General features: G+C 38.9%; 2 protein-coding genes across 4 annotated transcripts; both read right to left on the bottom strand.

The window, feature by feature from the left end:
* Positions 1–1,472: 1,472 nt before the first annotated feature.
* Positions 1,473–7,052, bottom strand: LOC311504441 (GTPase IMAP family member 8-like). Its single transcript, XM_084567536.1, has 6 exons — positions 6,565–7,052; positions 5,498–5,527; positions 4,729–5,406; positions 3,454–4,215; positions 2,798–3,013; positions 1,473–2,695 (listed from the first exon to the last, which is right to left on the bottom strand). The coding sequence occupies exons 1-6, from the start codon at positions 6,587–6,589 to the stop codon at positions 2,562–2,564; spliced, it is 1,845 nt and encodes a 614-aa protein (XP_084423662.1). The 5' UTR covers positions 6,590–7,052; the 3' UTR covers positions 1,473–2,561.
* Positions 7,053–12,555: 5,503 nt separating this feature from the next.
* Positions 12,556–20,221, bottom strand: LOC311504443 (GTPase IMAP family member 8-like). 3 transcript variants are annotated; one of them, XM_084567541.1, is made up of 9 exons: positions 20,131–20,221; positions 17,607–17,636; positions 16,992–17,079; positions 16,652–16,690; positions 16,441–16,470; positions 15,661–16,344; positions 14,382–15,147; positions 13,758–13,960; positions 12,556–13,655 (listed from the first exon to the last, which is right to left on the bottom strand). In XM_084567541.1, the coding sequence occupies exons 5-9, from the start codon at positions 16,463–16,465 to the stop codon at positions 13,510–13,512; spliced, it is 1,824 nt and encodes a 607-aa protein (XP_084423667.1). In that variant the 5' UTR covers positions 16,466–16,470; positions 16,652–16,690; positions 16,992–17,079; positions 17,607–17,636; positions 20,131–20,221; the 3' UTR covers positions 12,556–13,509. The 3 variants fall into 3 exon arrangements, with proteins under 3 accessions (XP_084423667.1, XP_084423666.1, XP_084423665.1); XM_084567540.1 differs by lacking the exons at positions 12,556–13,655; positions 16,652–16,690 and having other exon boundaries at positions 13,833–15,147; XM_084567539.1 differs by lacking the exons at positions 12,556–13,655; positions 20,131–20,221 and having other exon boundaries at positions 13,833–15,147; positions 16,652–16,716; positions 17,607–17,768.
* Positions 20,222–20,904: the final 683 nt, after the last annotated feature.

Here is a 20,904-nt window from a genome sequence, read left to right as displayed (position 1 = left end):
AGGTGGAGATATAAGCACTACTTCAGTAAATAAAAAAATTCATTGTGGTCAAAGGGAGGAACGTGCATGTAATGTGTACATTATGTCCAGGAGCGTAGACTTTCTCGACATCCGTTGTAAGCAACTCTAATTTAATGAAGCATCTCACAACGACACACGCATTTACAAAGCTAGTGGCCAAAAACACCGATACCTCCACCACAGATGACAGCTCGCCGTCTAAACCCTACCGAAATATAAATATTATAAAAATAAATTTAATATAAATATAATCATAAAATATATATATATAAATATCGAAAGTTATGTACAAACACCTGTCTGTTCTAGTCATTTCAACTGACTTGTGAAAACTGCTCAAAAAAATCCAAATTCTTTGACATATAGCAACTTTTTTTTCTTTTTAACAGTAACGCAAATAGTTACTTTCCCTGGTAACGAGTTACTTTTATTGTAGAGTAATTCAGTTACTAACTCAGTTACTTTTTGGAACAAGTAGTGAGTAACTATAATTACTTTTTTAAAGTAACGTTCAATACATATCTGCAGCACACAGTACGAGGGCATGAGCTGTCTGTTCTCAGGTCAGTGTTCAGGCCAGGAATATAGATTTCATTGTTGCAAAGCATTATTTTATTCTGTGTTTTTATTATTGACGCCACCAGCGACTAGTTGCATCAACTTGACTTTCATCACATAACAGTTGACTGTAGAAAATCTTAAGTCGTACAGCCCCTAGGAGGACCAACACAATATGTTGCTCAGCTTCTTTGGTCACCAGACTAGTGCTCTCTGGAGGATTGGGGCTGCTTTTTGGGTAAAATGTGTGCCGCATGTTGTAGTTTTTGGTTTGTAATGTCGTTCTCTGAGACTGTTACAACACATTCTGCACAATATATGTACCTCAGCCAAGTGGAAAACTTTACACGTTGAAATGCTTTAACTTCCTGTTCGACCTGTTCCTGACTGCTCTGCTCTAGTGGCTTATCAGCTGCAAATGTGTGGCATCCAAACAAGGCTGCAGAAACAGTTTGTCCACAGTTGCCAGGTTTCTACCATTTCTAGCTTGTGATTTTTTGTGACGTTTATTTTTAATATCGGTTTATGTTGTGGGAACTCGCATCTTAGAGAGGAAATTTATCACCTTGCATCCCCTTAGCATTAATGATCACTCTTTTTTCTGTCACCACTGATGTAAAGTGGACATACTTTGTTTCTCGTGATTTGTATTTTTGAAGGCACTCAAAATCACATTCTGACTATTGAACAAAATAGTGGACAAAAATCTGGTTTAAGCAGATCGTAATTCAAACCAGAGCACTTCTGGTAAACAAACATATTTACAAGGGATCCTTTAAAACAATATATTTGTACTGTAGCTTGGTGCCCCTTTCTTCAGCCATAGCCTTATAGTCAGATAGTGTTGTATAATATCCCAGAAAAACTCAACTCAGGGAGAATTGTAAATTTAGAGCTTTATTGCAGCAAAACCAAAATTGTTTCGGTTACACAAACATTTATATCTCTTGTGACGTTACATGGATTTCAGAACAACTATTCCCACATTAGAGTCAAACATTTCCATAAATGGTGGTCATCATTAGGTCACAGAGACCCTTTTCTTGTCCTGGACATGATGCTTTGTCAGCAGGAATACATATGTTTATCTCCTATGGCTTTCCTCAAACTGATAATTAAATGTACTTGGTTAAAACCTCTACCAACAGCAGTCCATAGCTACATCACATATGCAGTATTTTTATGATATACCTAAGATGACAGCACTGCAAATATTTCTTCACTCATGGTCCTTTTGTAGGAAAATCATACTTAAAGTAAATCATCCTCAAGCTTGACAATGTTTTTGCCATATTTTCTAGCCTGACTCCATTAATTTATTACAGAAGAAGTAGCCTCTTTGGCACTTTGGCGCTGGAGTTGCAATCTTAACAAATTATGTTAAAGAATTATCTTAAAGAAGTTATCATTATGCAGGAATCCAGAAAAGGCAATTAGACACTACACCTGAAAAAAAACATTTCAAGGATAGATTTTATTTTTCATTGGAGATGTCTTTATCTATGTAAATGCAACAGTACACAGTAGTCCTCTGAGATCTCACTTCCTAGTATTCAACAATCGTGCACATCACATCGTCCACCATGTCAGCATGCTTCCGAGTACACAGACTCACGAGGAAAGATATAGAAAAAAATGATTATTTCATACGTTAAAAAACAAAAAGTACTCTAAGACAAGGTTATTATTACAGAACTTAATCAGAAACATAAATAAAACTTTACAATAAATTTTAAGTTTAAGTAAGTTTTCAAATAATTTTTTTTTTGTTTATTTTGGTTAAGACACCCAAAGAAAGTTCGCTTTTTAAAAATGATATAGAGTAGATTGGTACGATACGTATAGTAGGTTACTTTCATAATTCACAGTGTAAACTAAATAATGTTCCTCTTTACTGTGTTTAAGTATTTTTTTATTTTTTTAATTATAAATGGCCTGGACGTCCCGACCATGCTGAATGACTACTGTGCAAAAAGTCAGTGTTACTGAGCTGCTTCTTTCTCTGGTCCCCCACTGGAAATAGAAGCTCCGTAGCCTGAATCTGGAAGTCGTTTCAACCATGCTGACACGTTTTCTCTCAATTTCAGCAACTGATCAGCATCTGGCTCGGATCGTGCTATGGAAATTGTGAAAGTTACGGGAAAGAACTGGAATGTTAAAGCATTATAAAACTGAAAATGACAGATATTATAGAAGTTAGCCAGCTTGATTTATTTACCTGCACTGGAGAAATATGTCCAACCTGCCTGTTCCATCGCCGCTTCTCGTCTGCTCCATTCTCTCTCCATCTGTCTTATATATGAGTTCACATTGTTAGCTCCCACTTCATCTTCATCTGCTCTTGTCTTGAATTGGTCGTTTTTGTGTTGGTAATCCATTTCTTCTTCTTCTTCATCATCTCTTTCTGAATTCTCAGAATTGTCATTGTCACTCACTAGAAAATACAAAAATCGTGTGTTATACAATGAATCAAACTAAAAAATATACTACAGTACAGGGCTTCTCTGAGAAAACAGTATTTGTGTAAGCAGCAACAGCAATGGCATGTAAATGACTCAAGAAAAGACTTGATGAACAATTTAACTGCTGTTTCTCTTTGATATGCCTTACTTGCTGCACACATTTTAATATGTCGCTGAAGGAAAAACAATGTGTAACTAGTGCCACTAAGTCTGTTCTCCCTGAACTACCTGATTTATTTTGATTGAATGAGGTTTCCTTACAGAAAACTATTTTTTATCAGTTTTCAGTTATATATGTGTGGAGATGAAATAGTATCCTTAAATATTCACTAAAAAAGAATTTTCATAAATTTTGATCTATGTAAAATGTTTATATCAATAAATCTCTCTCTAAATATCTCTGGATACTTACTGTTCGGTGGTATTTCCATGCTGTCATTTCCTTTGAGGATGTGGTGTTTCTCACAGTTCCTACGATCCCATTCGATGATAAGTTGCTCTATGACCTCCTTAGCTGTGTTCTCATCTTTGGGTTCAGTTAATTCTTCACTTCCATCTTCTTCAGGCTGTGGATCTTCTGTTTCAGGGTAGGCACTGAGGTAAAAAGAGCTGTTTCCTGCCACCATCTCCTCCATCTTCTCCAGCAGCTTGGTAACCTGATCATCATCTTTTCTCGTATTGTTAATCACATGATACCTGTTTCCACATTTCCCAATAAGCCATCGGAGAGGCTTTCCTTCACCTTCAATGTGCTGCTCGATAGTTTTGTCCCCCAAAGTGTCCCCAAATGTAAACAGCACAATTACATGTCTCCATACTCTCTGTCCAAGTAGCCTCATGTTCCTCTCTGTAGCTCTTCTTTGTTCTTCAGTAAATGATGTGTCAAGTGGCACTGCCAGCAAAATGACATTTGGTGATGGAGAGCAGAGAGACACTCCTTCTAAAATCTCAGACCTCAAAAACGCAGGGTTAAATGTGGATGGGAAAATCTTCCACCACCCGGGAGTGTCTACAATGACAACATCTCTTCCAGCCACCTCACAACATTGTTTTAAAGCTTTCAATGTCTTTTTCCTAGAACAAAACCCATCTGATCTCAGGATACTGTTCCCTGAGGCGCTCTTCCCAGAAAACACCCAGCCTACCATCAGGATTCTCAGGTTGGGTTTTGGCTCTGCAAAACAAGACATGTATTACAAATGACAATTTGTAAATGTTGCAACTTGGGTATTGTTTGAGTCTACATTTTAGTTTCTAACAAAGTAAACTATGATAAACTCTTTATAGGGCACTCATTGAAATACTTGGGAATTCTAAATGTCAACCCTAGAGTGTTATTATAGGGGATAAGATGACTTTTTCACTTTTGTAATATTTTTTTAAATTTTTAATTTTCATGTTGAAAATCAAGATCAATGAAATTACCATATATGGTTCCTTGTCCCATAAAGGGTTAACAGGTCTGTAAATAGCTTTTACCAGACTGTGGGACGGGACTGAAAGCTCTGAAAGTAATGTAATATCTATTGTTTGTTGTATTCTTTTAAAACAGGAGTTGAAAAGGCGTTGGGGAGTCCTAAAATACGTCATCTTGTTTGTACCACTACAAATTATGGCCAAAATAGGACTCAAAACTCTATATATTTAACATACTACATAGTTATGAAAGCAAACAAACTTAGCTGACCTGTCAGGAGAGCTCTAAGTGTTTCTCTTTGTTGATGTGACTGCAGACGCAGGTCCTCTGCTTTTTTGTTCACGTCCTTCCTCCTTGCCTCGGCACTTTGGACCAGCGTGCTGTCCATTTCATAGTAGCTGTTTTCTGCCACCATGGCGTCAATCTTCTCAAACAGTTCTTTGACCCTCATGTCATTGCCTGTGCCTTCATCACAAAGACTGTGATATCTGTTTCCACATGCCTCCAGAACTGACTGGAGTGGTGCACCTTCCCCCTTGATGTAATTCTCAATAGTCTGGTCCAGATGGCGTCTGTGGACGAAGACCACTATGGTGTGATCCCACACTGACTCACCAAAAAAATGCTGCATGTGTTCCATTGTTGCCTTCTTTTCAGCATCTTTGAATCTCATTTCTGCATTTATCACCAGGATAAAACCATGCCGCTGCCGTGGACACAGGGTGACGCTGAGGATTGCTTCTGTCTTAAAAAGTTCTGATGTATCACAGAGGCAAAATCCTCGCAGCCACCCGGGCGCTTTGATCAACGAGACTCTTCTGTATATTTCTGCTTCTCCCTTCTCACAACAACATGTTTCTTCAGGATTAAATGTCTCTTTTCCCAGGATCAAGTTTCCAACATAATATTTCTGAGCACTTCTTGATCCCACAAGTACTGCATTCAGCTCTGACAGAAAGAAAGAGGTATAGCTAGTAGCACTCGAGAACAGAGACTGTAGTCTATCATTCACAGTGTGAGATTTGATTTAAAGACTCACCTCTGGAAGACGCAGCTTTCTTCATGTTTTCTGAAAAACAAATAACAGATATTTTCTAAAGGCTTCCAATGTGTTCTTCATGTTATACTTTTGACTACACTGACCTCTAAATACCAAGTCTTACTGTTTTTACTTTCTATTTGTAGCATTCTCAACAACGTATTTTAATGTGCGCCAAATCTCTTTTCACTATCAAACTAAAAAGAGAAGTAATGTCAATGAATTAAAAAAAATATATGACATAAAATAAGTGATTGCTTACAAATTCAATCTGTCTAGAGCAGACTGGACTGGACCTTTCCTACCCGGGTGTCTCCATTTGATTATGAGTCTTCTAGCACCAACTGGCTTAATCTGGACCCATGCAATTACTTATTTTACATAATTTTAATTGGTTGGCACTACTTTACAGAAATCAGTTTTCACTTTGAAAAGCCAGAATATATTGACTTCCATTTATAAAAGTAACAAAAAGGAAAATCCAAGGGGGTAAATACCTTTTATAGACACTGAACTAGTATATCATCGATAGGAGACTAAAGAAAAGGAAAACACTGAGACTCTAAGAACATTGTGATTAGACCATGGCCGTGGAAAACATTGTGGCTCAGAGTACTGACTGTCCAGAAAGTAAATCTCACCAAGAGATCTCTCAGACAGAAGGCTTTAGGCTTGTGTGCATACAGACGTTAATATAATTCTATTATTACTGGCTGTTGTGTCTTGGTATCACATAAACCTTATCTCCGGTATGTTGTTGAACTGGTTCTGGTGGGTGAGTTGACAGATGACGGCAGCTTACCAGTGCCAGCCTCTACCTGCTGCCTCTGCCAACTCCAATTTAATAAAACAAATTAATGATACAACAATAGGTAATGTCTCAGATCATAAGTATTTTGTTGCCCTCTGGAAGAGACTGAAAGCCCAGATTCAAGAACAAAATTCCTTTTGCTCCGTAAACTGCGTAGACGTGCAATAACTGAGAAATTCCTTCAAACTTCCTGGAAGCTTGAAGACAGAGACTGTAATCTGTCATTCACAGTGTGAGATTTGGTTTAAGGACTCACCTCTGGCAGACACAGCTTTCTTCATGATTTCTAAAAAACAAATTACAGATATTTTTTAATGGCTTCCAGTGTGTTCTTCATGTCATACTTTTGACTTCGTTGAGCTCTAAATACCAAGTCATACTCTTTTTGCTTTCTATTTGTAGCATTCTCCTCCCACTGTGAACCTGACCAACAACATATTTTCATTCAGATGAGCGCCAAGTCTCTTTTCACCATTAAAGTGATAGGTCGCTATCAGGCTTGCACATCAGGACACTGCAATTTTACTCCATTCGTCTTTGCAAAATTGCTCAGGCACTGTCAGGTTGTATGAGGATTGGGTGTGAATCTTCTCGAAAGTCGGACATGTCCCCTGCACTTTTTCAAAAGGCTGTTTTGGTCCCCTGCACTTTTTACCATCCAAAAACAATGTTATGCTATAGCAAACAGAGACACGTCAAGCACTAGGACCAAGCGGAAAACGGCCGCTCAAGCTGAAGCCTGTTTCCCTTAGTTTAGACCCACCCACAAGCTCCTCGATTGGCTCTGCCGTTTCTTGTGTGATTGGCCGTCCCTGCTGTCACTCCACCTTGCTTGCACACCGGTCTGCTAGTCTGCAGTCAGGAGTCCTTGTTAATCTGCTACTGTAAATTGGCCATTTGTTCTGCCTGGGTCACGTCAGCTAGAAGGGTTGTAATATCAGAGGTTTCATTTACATTAACGTTTGAATCATGTGCGTGCGTGTGTGTGTGTAAAATTGGTGGTACTGAGTTGGAGTGAAGTTGACTAACAAGGTGAAACACAGAATTGGGTGATAGTGTTTTGCTACATGCCTTACAACCAGTCAAACCAAAACAGGGAACATTAAACTTAAAAGTAGCAATGGAAAACTAGAAGAACTACTAGAAAACACAGTCAACTGAAAGATTAGAGTTTTATCAAAATTTTGTCCAAGCTTCAACCTGCCTTTTAACTCCTTTAGAGTGGCCATAGGTGTCTTGGTATCCTCGTGTTAGTCTCTTCCTTGCACAGTTGCTCAGTTTGTGAGGATGACCTGCTCTAGGCAGATTTAAACATGTTCCTTCTATTTCATAATGATGGACATGATTATACTCTGCTTCAGCAATATTTTCTCTGACTTGCAGTTTTCTTTTGTCTTCTTGGTGTAATTGTAGTCAGGAAAACTGATTAACCAGAGACTGGACCTTCCATACACAGGTGTCCTTATACAACGGCCACACAAGACACTCAGGTCATCTCCATTTGACTAATTATGAGTCTACTAGCACCACCTTGCTTGATCTGGACCCATGCAATCAGTTATTTTACATTACGTACTTTTAATTGATTGACATTACTTTACAGAAATCAATTTTCCCTTTGACATTGTCAAAAAAAAAAACACTTTAATTTATTGACATTGTGGCTCAGAGTACTGACTGTCCAGAAAGTAAATCTCACCAAGACATTTCTTAGACAGAAAGTTTTTGGCTTGTGTGCAGTGCCCTTTGTTTTTTCTCAAAATCACTTATTTCTATCTGGGATGCATCGAATATTCGGCCACCGAAAATTTTCGGCTGAAAATGGCCCAAAAGTGCATTTTTGACCGAAAGACTTTTATCCCCGAAACAACACAGCTGAAACAGGATGTTGTAATGATGCGAGCAAAAACTGTGGCCAGCACGGGCTTGCCTGGAAGGACCAATATGTCTGTGGTGTGGATGTATTCAGTATATCTGAGAAAGACCCATGGATAGCGATTTGCAAATTGGGTACTGCTGACATTCCAAGAGGGGGTGCATCTGCAAGAAATTTCTCCACGTTGGGTTTGTGGCGGACAATTTTGAAAGGGCAAGGAAGTTTCTCAGTGATGGTGCCAAGGCAAAGGGCATTACACAAAAGATTATGGAATTCATTGCTTCAGATCAACGGTTCACACACGTTTTTGGCTGCGCACCCCTTTTCTATTTTCAGCCGCGTTAAACAAAACTACAGCAACTTTAAATGACCGTGGAGCTAACACAACCCCGTCATCATAACACAGCGGTTATGGAAATAAAATTAGGACGCCAGTCATTTGAATTAAATTGCAATAAAGTTACACACGACACACAACATAAATTACAAAGAGCATAGGCTCTGGAACAGATACAAAAAAATAAGAAATCCATCTGAGTATTTTCAAGAGCAGCGCAGGTGGCTCAGCTAGGTGCGCATATACAGTACGTAGAGGAAGATAACTTCTTCTCCGCCATTACATTTTTCATCTCGCCCACCCTCTAGACAGGATGTGCTGGACAAACAAGTCTGATCCATGGCGACCCCACTTCACAACAACAACTCACAGGACTTAGAGGTTCTTCTGCAAACGTCTTGATGCCAGATACCACATCACACCTTCAGATGTTTAGAGGACAACAACGTGGACACCTCCAAGAAGACAAGTGAGGAGCACAGTGTGTCACTGCATCAAGCTAGCAGCAGTTCATCAAGTGTGTGGAAATAAGTCACTAATCATGAAGCCCATACTACCGTGACATGCTCAATATGTGAGTTGATACTGAAATGCACACTCATCTGAAAAGGCATCCGCTATACCAGGGGTCGGCAAGTAAGTTTGGCCTGGGGCCAATTTTTTTCCGAGCAACTGAATGGCGTGCCAAAACATCACATCAATCAGAAACATTGTGAAATGGATGACCCTTGAGCGGCTGGATGATGCCGAGAAAAGTAGCAGACTCCGGTTTCTCAGTTTCCGTTACATTTATTTAAACCCAAACGCAACATAGCAGCAACAAACAAGCATGGCATATATCCAGTGAGATCAGACCTGCAATCCGGACAGATTGTAAATGGCGCCTTATGTACTGTGTCTCCGGCTCTAATCATTGGACTCATCCATTCAGAGATAAGTTAAAATATTATCAATTTGCTGTCTTACCAATGACAAAATATTCCCCCTGTCAATAATCCATAATATTTACAATCAGTAATATTTGCTGCCATTCTGACCCAAATACACATATATAAATATAAATACAAAATATAGAAATAAACACCAAAATTAGAAATCCCCCACTTCCTGTCCTGCCGCTTGGTCTCTCCCGGAACGTATATGACCGTGCCTGTGCGCCCGGTGGAATCTTTTGGCCGCGCACCCTGGAGAGGACACGGACTGGACAGGTAAGTGTTAACACAAACAACTCGCTTATTTCGCTATTGCACCTGATTGCACCTGATTGCACCTTTACCACTTAACAATATGCACCACAAGTCTTTAAAATTACATCTGCACGCTTATCGTTTACTATTTCCAATAAATATATATATATGCACAATTTTGTCAGAGCTTAACTTCCCTCTCTTACAGGCGGAGCCGAGTGTGCCCCCCCGCACCCGCCCGACCGCACGTAACCACCCGTGGCCACGAGGTTACTTAAAAATTCTTTAAACATTCAATAAAGTAATTTACGTATCTGTACCAAAATGTGCAAATAAGCAATGTGCAAAATGTACTGTGCAAATTTAGCAAATAAAATGCTATCGTGACTAAAATGCAATGTGCAGTTATTTCAAAAACTCAAGTTATTGTTGTGCAAATTACCCATGTGCAATATTTACGGGTAGCGAACTGTGCTTCGTTACAAACATGCTGTTTTTTTTCTCCTTAACAAAACGTTTCCCCCCCCATCTATAGGCTATTATATCTTGAACAAAAAAGTAATTAAAGTCATTCGTTTAAAATAAAGTAACTTCAATTTGCTACAGACTGGTGTTACTGCTTTAGCTCCACTCTATGGCTGCGTTATGAAAAAGTTTATATTTATTCATTAATTTTTGTGTACATTTCGCATTTTGGCCTGTCCCGGCATATTTGTAAGTAAACAAATATACGCGCAAGAAAAATCCGAACGCGACTGGCTTGACTCGCTTTCTGTGAACGACCGCACTTGACCGCAGTTCGTGAGGCCGTATTTCAGCTGGAGCTTATTGATTTCAATCAGTGGATGACTTTTGGATGACATGCTCAGATGAATACAGATGGGTCAAGAAACTGGCCTTTTATGTGCTGACGATGTTTCCCTCCACCTACAAGTCACCTTTTCTACTATGAATGCCATAAAGACGCACGAGAGGGATCGCCTGACGCACAAAAATCTGGAATAACTGCTTTCGGGTGAAAGTCACATCCATATCGCCTGACATCCAAAAGATCGTGACTGAAGGGAGATGCCAGTTGTCCCATTAAGTGAGTAATCTTTTAAGCTTGTCATTACCGTTTTTATTAGTCATATTCATTGTTGCTTTATTTTATTTAAACAGTAATTTCTTTTTTCGCTTTTTCCTTTTTTGCTCTGTAATTTCAAGAGCGCATATGTCCCACGTTCCCACCACAAGCCGGTGTGCGTCCGGAATCAAGAAAATTCCGCTTTTATTTTATTTTTATCTTTTCTAAATAAAAGGTCTGAATTCTCTGTGGAACTGTCGTTTTTGTGATAGTAAATAATTTTAAAACTTTTTTCTTTCAAATCAGATTTTCAATGTCATCTGGCGGGCCAGATATTACTGGAAGCGGGCCAATTTTGGCCCGCGGGCCGCCAGTTGCCGACTACTGCGCTATACCTTTAGCTGCAGTACACGGAGAAGGCTTTGGAGGAATACGACTTGTTTTTTTTTTTTATTTTTTTTTTTTAAGCCAGCTATCCCATCTTACAACACACTTTGTGGAGTGTTATTAAATGCTATTGATGTTGTTGATACAGGCTATACATATCTGCAGCACACAGTATGAAGTGCGTTAGCTGTCTGTTCTCAGTTTAGTGTTCAGGCCAGGAATATAGATTTCATTGCTGCAAAGCATTACTTTATTCTGTGTTTTTATTATTGACACCACCAGCGACTAGTTGCGTCGACTTGACATTAATCACATAACAGTAGACTGTAGAAAATCTTAAGTCGTACAGCCCCTAGGAGGACCAACACAATATGTTGCTCACATTCTTTGGTCACCAGACTAGTGATCTCTGGAGGATTGGGGCTGCTTTTTCGGTAAAATGTGTGCCACATGTTGTAGTTTTTGGTTTGTATATGTTGTACTCTGAGATTGTTATGACACCACATTCTGCACAATATATGTACCTCAGCCAAGTAGACAATCTTACACGCTGAAATGCGATAACTTCCTGTTCGACCTGTTCCCGACTGCTCTGCTAGTGGCTTATCAGCTGCAAATGTGTGGCATCCAAACAATGCTGCAGAAACACAGTTTGTCCACATTTGCCAGGTTTCTACCATTTCTAGCTTGTGATTTTTTGTGACGTTTATTTTTAATATCGGTTTATGTTGGGGAACTCACATCTTAAAGAGGAAATTTATCACCTTGCATCCCCTTAGCATTAATGATCACTCTTTTTTCTGTCACCACTGATGTAAAATGGATATACTTTGTTTCTCGTAATTTGTATTTTTGAAGGTACTCAAAATCACATTCTGACCATTGAACAAAATAGTGGACAATAATCTGGTTTAAGCAGATCGTAATTCAAACCAGAGCACTTCTGGTAAACAAACATATTTACAAGGGATCCTTTAAAACAATATATTTGTACTGTAGCTTGGTGCCCCTTTCTTCAGCCATAGTCTTTTAGTCAGATAGTTCATTCATTCATCTTCTATACCCGTTTAGTCCTGTTAAGGGTCACAGGGGTCTGCTGGAGCCTATCCCAGCTGTCATCGGGCGAGAGGCAGGGGTACACCCTGGACAGGTCGCCAGTCCATCGCAGGGCCAACACAGAGACAGACAACCATTCACACTCACACGCACACCTACGGGAAATTTAGAATCACCAATTAACCTAATGAGCATGTCTTTGGATGGTGGGAGGAAGCCAGAGTACCCGGAGAGAACCCACGCAGACACAGGGAGAACATGCAAACTCCACACAGAGAGGCTAGTCAGATAGTGTTGTAGAATATCCCAGAAAAACTCAGCTCAGGGAGAATTGTGAATTTAGAGCTTTATTGCAACAAAAACAAAATGATTTCAGTTACACAAACATTTATATCTCTTGTGACGTTACATGGATTTCAAAAGAACTATTCCTACATTAACATTTCCATAAATGGTGGTCATCACTAGGTCAGAGAGATCATTTCTCCAGGACATGATGCTTTGTCAGCAGGAATGCTTAAGTTTATATGCTATGTCTTTTCTCAAACTGATAATTAAATGCACTTGGTTAAAACCTCTACCAACAACAGTCCATAGCTGAAAAACATATACAGTATTTTTATGATATGCTTAAGATGACAGCATTACAGATATTTCTTCACTCATGCTCCATTTGTAGGAAAATCGTACTTAAAGTGAATCATCCCCAAGCTTGAAAAGGTTTTTGGCATATTTTCTAGCCCGACTATTACAGAAAAAGTAGCCTCTTTGGCACTTTAGCACTGGAGTTGCAATCTTGACAAATGATTTTAAAGAATTATCTTAAAGAAGTTAACATTATGCATGAATCCAGGAAAGGCAATTAGACACTACACCTGAAAATTGTATAACAGCATTTTAAGGATAGACTTCATTATTCAGTGGAGATGTATTTATCTCTGTAAATGCAATATAAAAATGATTCTTTAATGTTTTAAAAAAAAATAAAAACTACTCTAAGACAGGGTTATTATTACAGCACTTAAATTGAAAAAAAAAAATAATTAAAACTTTACAAAAAATAACTTTTCAACTAAAAAGCAACTTTCTGTTAAGACACACAACGAAAGTTCAGATTTTTTTAAAATCATATATAGAGTAGATTGGTACGATAAGTATAGTAGGTTACTTTAATAATTCACAATGCAAACTAACTACTAAGAACTACTATATATATATATATATATATATATATATATATACACACACATATAAAAAATGGCCTGGATGTCCTGACCATGCTGAGTAAATTTTCATGTTTCACGCTTCTTCCTCTGGTCCCCCACTGGAAATAGAAGCTCCGTAGCCTCATCTGCATGTTGTTGTGGAAGTTGTTTCAACCATGCTGACACCTTTGCTCTTGATTTCAGCAACTGATCATCATCTGGCTCGGATTTTGCTATGGAAATTGTGAAAGTTACAAGATAAAATTGGAGCGTTAAAGCATTGTAAAACTAAAAATGACAAATATTATAGACATTAGCCAGCTTGATTTATTTACCTGCACTGGAGAAATATGTCCAACCTGCCTGTTCCATCACCACTTCTCGTCTGCTCCATTCTCTCTCCAGTTGTCTCATTAATAGTTTCACAATGTTAGCTCCCACTTCATCTTCATTTGCGCTTATCTTGAATTGGTCGTCTTTGTGTTGGTAATCCATGTCTTCTTCACCACTTTCCGAATTCTCAGACTTCACACTGTCACTCACTAGAAATACCACAATTGTGTGTTATACAAGGCATCAAACTAAAAAAATATATACAATATACTAGAGTATAGGGCTTCTCTGAGGAAACTATTTGTACAAGTAGCAACAACAATGGCATCGGCTCAAGAAAACACTCTTTATGAACAATTTAACCTGTTTCTCTTTAATACACATTTCCTGTGTAACTAGTGCCACTAAGTCTGTTTTTTTTTTCCTGAACCACCTGATTTATTTTGATTGAATGAGGTTTCCCTACAGATAACTACTTTTTATCACAAGGCTTTCATCAGTTTTTAATTATGTGTGTGTAGATTAAATAGTATCTTTAAATATTCACTGGGAAAGACTTTTCTTAACTTCTAATCTATGTAAAATGTTTATATCAATAATTTCTCTCTCTAAATATCTCTGGATACTTGCTGTATGGTGGTGTGTCCATGCTGAGGTTTCCTTTGAGGATGTGGTGTTTCTCCCAGTTCCTACGATCCCATTCAATGTTAAGTTGCTCTGCGACCTCCTTAGCTGTGTTCTCATCTTTGATTTCAGTTAATTCGTCACTTCTGTCTTCTTCAGGTTGTGGATCACCCGTTTCAGGGTAAGCACTGAGGTAAAAAGAGCTGTTTCCTGCCACCATCTCCTCCATCTTCTCCAGCAGCTTGGTAACCTGATCATCATCTTTTCTCGTATTGTTAATCACATGATACCTGTTTCCACATTTCCCAATAAGCCATCGGAGTGGCTTTCCTTCACCTTGAATGTGCTGTTCGATAGTTTTGTCCCCCAAAGTGTCCCCTAATGTAAACAGCACAATTACATGTCTCCACACTCTCTGTCCAAGTAGCCTCATGTTCCTCTCTGTAACTCTTCTTTGTTCTTCAGTAAATGATGTGTCAAGTGGCACTGCCAGCAAAATGACATTTGGTGATGGAGAGCAGAGAGACACTCCTTTTAAAATCTCAGACTTCAAAAACGAAGGATTAAACATGGGTGGGAAAAACTTCCACCATCCGGGAGTGTCCACAATGACAACATCTCTTCCAGCCACCTCACAACATTGTTTTAAAGCTTTCACCGTCCTTTCCCCACAACCAAACCCATCTGATCTCAGGATACTGTTCCCCGTGGCGCTCTTTCCAGAAAACACCCAGCCCACCATCAGGATTCTCAGGTTGGGTTTTGGCTCTGCAAAACAAAACATGTATTACAAATGACAATTTGGGAATATTGTAACTTGGGTATTGTTTGAGTCAACATTTTAGTTTCTAACAAAGTAAACTATGATAAACTCATTCTGGTGCACTCATCGATATAATTGTGAATTCTAAATTTCAACCCTGGAGTGTTACTACAGGGCACAAGAAGACTTTTTTTAAGTTTTGTAACATTTTTAAATTTCTAGTTTTCATGTTGAAAATCAAGATCAATAAAATTACCATATATGGTTCCTCGTCCTATAAAGGGTTAACAGGTCTGTATATATTTTTTTTTACCAGACTATGGGACGGGACTGAAAGCTCTGAAAGTAATATAATATCTATTGTTTGTCGTAGCATTGTTTTAAAACAGGAGCTGAAAAGGTTGAGTCCTCAAATATGTCGTCTTATTTGTACCACTACAAATTATGGACAAAATAGGACTCAACCTCTATATATTTAACACACTAAATACTTATAAAAGTAACCAAACTGAGCTGACCTGTCACGAGAGCTCTCAACGTTTCTTTTTGTTGACGTGACTGCAGACGCAGGTCCTCTGCTTTTTTTTCCACTTCAGTCTTCTTCGCTTCAGCACTTTGGACCAGCTTGCTGTTCATTTCATAGTAGCTGTTTGCTGCCACCATGGCGTCAATCTTCTTAAACAGCTCTTTGACCCTCATGTCACTGTCTGTGTCTTCATCACAAAGACTGTGATATCTGTTTCCACATGCCTCCAGAAGTGACTGGAGTGGTGCACCTTCATTCTTGATGTAATGCTCAATAGTCTGGTCCAGACGGCCTCTGTGACTGAAAACCACTATGGTGTGATCCCACACTGTCTCACCAAAAAAATGCTGCATGTGTTCCATTGTTGCCTTCTTTTCAGCATCTTTGAATTTCATTTCTGCATTTATCACCAGGATAAAACCATGCAGCTGCCGTGGACAAAGGGTGACACTGAGGATCGCTTCTGTCTTGAAAATTTCTGGTGTATCACAGAGGCTATATCCTCGCAACCACCCAGGAGCTTTGACCAACGATACTCTTCTCCTGTATACATCTGCCTCTCCCTTCTCACAACAAGATGTTTCTTCTCCAGGATTAAACGTCTCTTTCCCTAGGATCACATTTCCAGCATGATATTTCTGGGCACTTTTTGATCCCACAAGTACTGCATTCAGCTCTGACAGAAAGAAAGAGGTACAGTTAATAGCAGGAAGAAAAGGTACTTGTAAACAGAGACTGTAATCTATCATTCACATTTGATTTAAAGACTCACCTCTGGCAGACGTAGCTTTCTTCATGTTTTCTGAAAAACAAATAACATATTTGTTAATGGCTTCCAGTGTGTTCTTCTTGTCATGCTTTTGACTACACTGAGCTCTAAATACCAAGTCATACTGTTTAATCAGTTTTCATTTTGAAAAGCCAGAATATACTGACTTCCATTTATAAAAGTAACAAAAAGGAAAATCCAAGGGGGTAAATACCTTTTATAGACACTGAACTAGTATATCACCGACAGGAGACTAAAGAAAAGGAAAACATTGAGACTCTAAGAACATTGTGAGACCATGGCCACGGAAAACATTGTGGCTCAGAGTTCTGACTGCCCAGAAAGTAAATCTCACCAAGACAGAAGAAATATTTCAGACAGAAAGTTTTAGGCTTGTGTGTAGTGCCCTTTGTTTTCTCTCAAAATCACTTATTTCCACAAAGAAAACATATCTTAATTTGCACTTGAGAAATAAAATAGAAAGACTACGTAGAAAGTGTTAATATAGTTCTCTTACTACTGGCTGTTGTGTCTTTGTATCTCATAAACGTTACCTCTGTTGTTGAACTGGTTGGTCTGGTCGGTGAGTCAACAGATGAGAGCAGCTTACCAGTCCCAGCCTCTACCTGCTGCCTCTACCAACTGCAGTTATGTAAACACAGACACGTTAACCAAATACAGTTTAGTTTCGATGGAAACGCTCTAATTGTTTCAAAAGTGTGTGTGAACAGACCACACTGGATAGTCTTTTCTGATAGCTGCTACAACTAGACCAGCATGCTAGAAGCAGGCCTGTAAGGCTCTTTTAATCATGGATTTTAATCCAGCGGCCTCAGGTTAAACACATACTCTGGACATTCACAATCCAAACATTAAACACTTACAGCATATTCATCTGACTCAAATCAAAATTGTGCCCTAAATTAAACACTTCAGAAGTTCAGGAGACTTTGTGGTCTTCACTTATAGCTTCTTTGTGCAACTTCCATTTGTGTTAATTACTTGCAATTGCTCTACGTGTGTACAATTAAATGTCAAGACTGTTAATAAAACAAATTAATGATAAAACAATATGACAATATGTAATGTCTCAAAGTATTTTGTTGCCCCCTGGAAGAGACTGAAAGCCCAGTGTGATTTACAGTTTGAGATCTGATTTAAAGACTCACCTCTGGCCGCTGTAGCTTTCTTAATGTTTTCTGAAAAACAAATTACAGATATTTTCTAATGGCTTCTAGTGTGTTCTTCATGTCATGCCTTTGACTACACTGAGCTCTAAATACCAAGTAATACTGTTTTTACTTTCTATTTGTAGCATTCTCCTCCCACTGCTAACCTGACCAACAACATATTGTCATTCAGATGAGCGCCAAGTCTCTTTTCAACATCAAAGTGAATGTTGAAAAAGAAGTAATGTACATATTCAATCTGCCCAGTGCAGACTGGACTGGACCTTCGATACACAGGTGATTATGAGTCTTTTAGCACTAACTGGCTTGATCTGGACCCATGCAATCACTTATTTTACATTATATACTTTTAACTGATTGGCATTACTTTTCAGAAATCAATTTTTACTTTGAAAGTGTCAAGAAAAACCCTGAATATATTGACTTCCATTTATAAAAGTAATACAAAGGAAAACCCAAGGAGGTAAATGCCTTTTATAGACACTGAACAAGTATTTAGAAGACTAAAAGAAAAGGAAAATATCGAGACTTTAAGAACATTGTGAGACCATGGCCGTGGAAAACAGTGTGGCTCAGAGTACTGACTGTCTCGACAGCAAATCTCACCAAGACATATCTCAGACAGAAAGATTTAGGCTTGTGTGCATACAGATGTTAGTATAATTCTAACTGTACTGGCTGCTGTGTCTTTGTATCTCATAAACATTACCTCTGGTATGTTGTTGAACTGGTTCTGGTGGGGCAGCTTACCAGTGCCAGCCTCTATCTACTGCCTCTACCAACTCCAGTTATGTAAACACACACACACACACACACACACACACATTAACCAAATACAGTTTAGTTTCAGTGAAAACGCTCTTACGAATTCAAAAGTGTGTGTGAACAGACCACACAGGATACTCTTTATCTGTTGTAAAGCACCTTGGTTCACCTAACGGTCGATGTAAGGTGCTATATATAAGTACATTTACATTTACTCTTTTCTGATAGCTGGTACATCTCGACCAGCATGCTGGAAGTGGGGCTATAAGACTCTCATAATTACACATTTTAATCCAGCTCCCTCAGGTCAAACACAGCCTGGCATACTCTGGACATTCACAACCCACAATGGATGCTTTATGAAAATCCTCCCAAATGCTGGGTTGGAAATGAGCAGACTTACACATTAGCATAATTTGTACAATATTGAAATCAGATAAATAACAAGCCTCTCTGGAGGTCAAATATTGACAAATGCGGGATGTTTTGTGTAATCAGATCAGGCAGGGCGTTTGTAATTTCTTCTGACCTGGATGATGTCATCTCTGAGCACCGTGCGCACCTGCAATGGTTGGCTTGTTTACCTGTAATTTGCTATTGGTGAAATTAATGAGTTTTGCGGCAGATAATGCGTTATTTAGAGGCTGCGTTTTGGTGCCCCAGTCATTCCCACTATATGGATATATATATTTATAGCGAATATAAGCTTATCAGCATATTTATTTGACTCAAATCAAAATTTTACCCTAAATTAATTAAACACTTTGAGTTCAGAAGACATTGTGGTCTTCACTTACATCTTCTTTGTGCAACTACCGTTTGCATCAATCACTTGCAATTGAGCTGTCAAGACAGTTTATTAAACAGATTAACGATATAACAATATTTAATGTCTCAAATCACAAGTATTTTGTTGCCCTCTGGAAGAGACTGAAAGCTCAGATTTGACAACAAAATTCCTTTTGCTCCATAAAACTGTGTAGACGTGCAATAACTGAGAAATTACTTAAAACTTCCTGGAAGCTAAATAGGTAGTTTCCTCTGACACAGAAGCTGCTGTGTTTTCATTTTGTTTTGCTGTTGGGGAAACATTGCATATGTGGGTGTGCGTTCACATAGACTTCATGTGCCTTTATGTTAGTTTCAGATGCATATGGATCTATGAGTGTGTTTGTTTGTTCTGCGTGACACATTGAAAGTGTTCCAGCTAATACTGGAGCTTGTGACTGAGCACCAGTATGATGTTGGGATAATATGTTGACATATTTGCAATGAAATGCCAATTTAAAGCAAAAGCTAACAGCTTTTTGGCCAAGATTGGAAACCAGGGAATGAACTTTCAACTTTGTAAAGCTTTGTAAACCTGTAAAGGGTTACGGGGGGGGGGGGCTGAAGCTTATCCCAGCTGTCATTGGGTGAGAGGTGGGGTACACCCTGGACAGATCTATCTCAAGGCTAACGCAGACAACCATTCACACTCACACCTACTGCCAATCAATCAATAGAATCACCAGTTAACATATTGAGCTTGTCTTTGGATGGTGGGTGAAAGCCGGAGTACCCAGAGAGAACCAAAGTAGACAAAGGGAGAACATGCAAACTCCACATAGAAAGGCCCCACTCGGCCGATGAATTCAAACCCAGAACGATCTTGCTGTGAGGCATCAGCGCTAACCACCACACCACTAAAGATAAGAAACAGAGTGTATCAAATTAGTTAAATAGCTCAGCTACTTACATTAACCTGTAGCACCTCCGTTCAACTGCGCAGTGGATGTTAGCAGACAAAACCTCCCAGCCCTCTTACAGGTATATGTGTAAGGCGGAAGCGAAAGCAAAAGTGATGCAAAGAGAGATATGGAAATTAGCTTTGTACAAGCCCTGACATGACATCCACAATATCACGTGAACAGCACTGAAAGGATCAAGTGTTCACAAACCGGTCTGCCAGTGTGTGAGAATGAATTGAACTATTTTTGAGCTAGTTATTAATCACGTCTGTACTTTCCTTTCTAAGCCACACCAGTGTTTGATAGATGGGACAGTAGGAAAACTGAGGTGGTCGACACCTGCTTTCTTCTGTATGTTTTCCATTACTCTCTCAAGCCTCCTTGCTTTCTACCCTGACTGATGTATTTAAATCCAGTCATTTCAGTGATATTAAGACTGTACTGACCCCATGTGTTTTTTCTGGGAAATTTGTGATATTAGTTCCATAGTCTGAACTGATGTCAAAACACCCAGACAGATTTTCTAAATGTCAGTCATCTTATGGTCTCTTGTCGGAAGATACACTACCTTGGGGTCTTTCAACACGCCAGACTGAAGTCTTATATTAGTCTTCTTCTGAGTTTGAAAACAAGATAAGCAATTTCAGAGCTGTCTCCAGTTCACCGTTTTCCTTCTAATATAAGAACAGCATTCTGTTCTCGTGAGGACAAGATTGTTGCTCTATTCCTGTTATTTCCTGGAAAAAAAGGCATGGCTCCGAGTATTGCCTGTATGACCTTTT

Source organism: Chelon labrosus (assembly GCF_963514085.1).
Source record: "Chelon labrosus genome assembly, chromosome: 19".
NCBI classification, from domain to species: domain Eukaryota; kingdom Metazoa; phylum Chordata; class Actinopteri; order Mugiliformes; family Mugilidae; genus Chelon; species Chelon labrosus.
The sequence above is the reverse complement of the archived record's forward strand: the minus strand, read 5'-3'. Positions and strand labels throughout refer to the sequence as shown.

What these genes read in the sequence shown, in the direction of transcription:
- LOC311504441 (XM_084567536.1), bottom strand. Translation starts at nt 6,589, where the DNA reads ATGAAGAAAGCTGTGTCTGCCAGAG. An exon ending in GAAAGCTGCGTCTTCCAGAG is followed by an intron (nt 5,407 to 5,497) that starts GTGAGTCTTTAA and finishes TCTTTCTGTCAG; the next exon opens with AGCTGAATGCAGTACTTGTG. An exon ending in ACTTAGAGCTCTCCTGACAG is followed by an intron (nt 4,216 to 4,728) that starts GTCAGCTAAGTT and finishes CTTGTTTTGCAG; the next exon opens with AGCCAAAACCCAACCTGAGA.
- LOC311504443 (XM_084567541.1), bottom strand. Translation starts at nt 16,465, where the DNA reads ATGAAGAAAGCTACGTCTGCCAGAG. An exon ending in GTTGAGAGCTCTCGTGACAG is followed by an intron (nt 15,148 to 15,660) that starts GTCAGCTCAGTT and finishes TTTGTTTTGCAG; the next exon opens with AGCCAAAACCCAACCTGAGA. An exon ending in GACACACCACCATACAGCAA is followed by an intron (nt 13,961 to 14,381) that starts GTATCCAGAGAT and finishes ATTTCTAGTGAG; the next exon opens with TGACAGTGTGAAGTCTGAGA.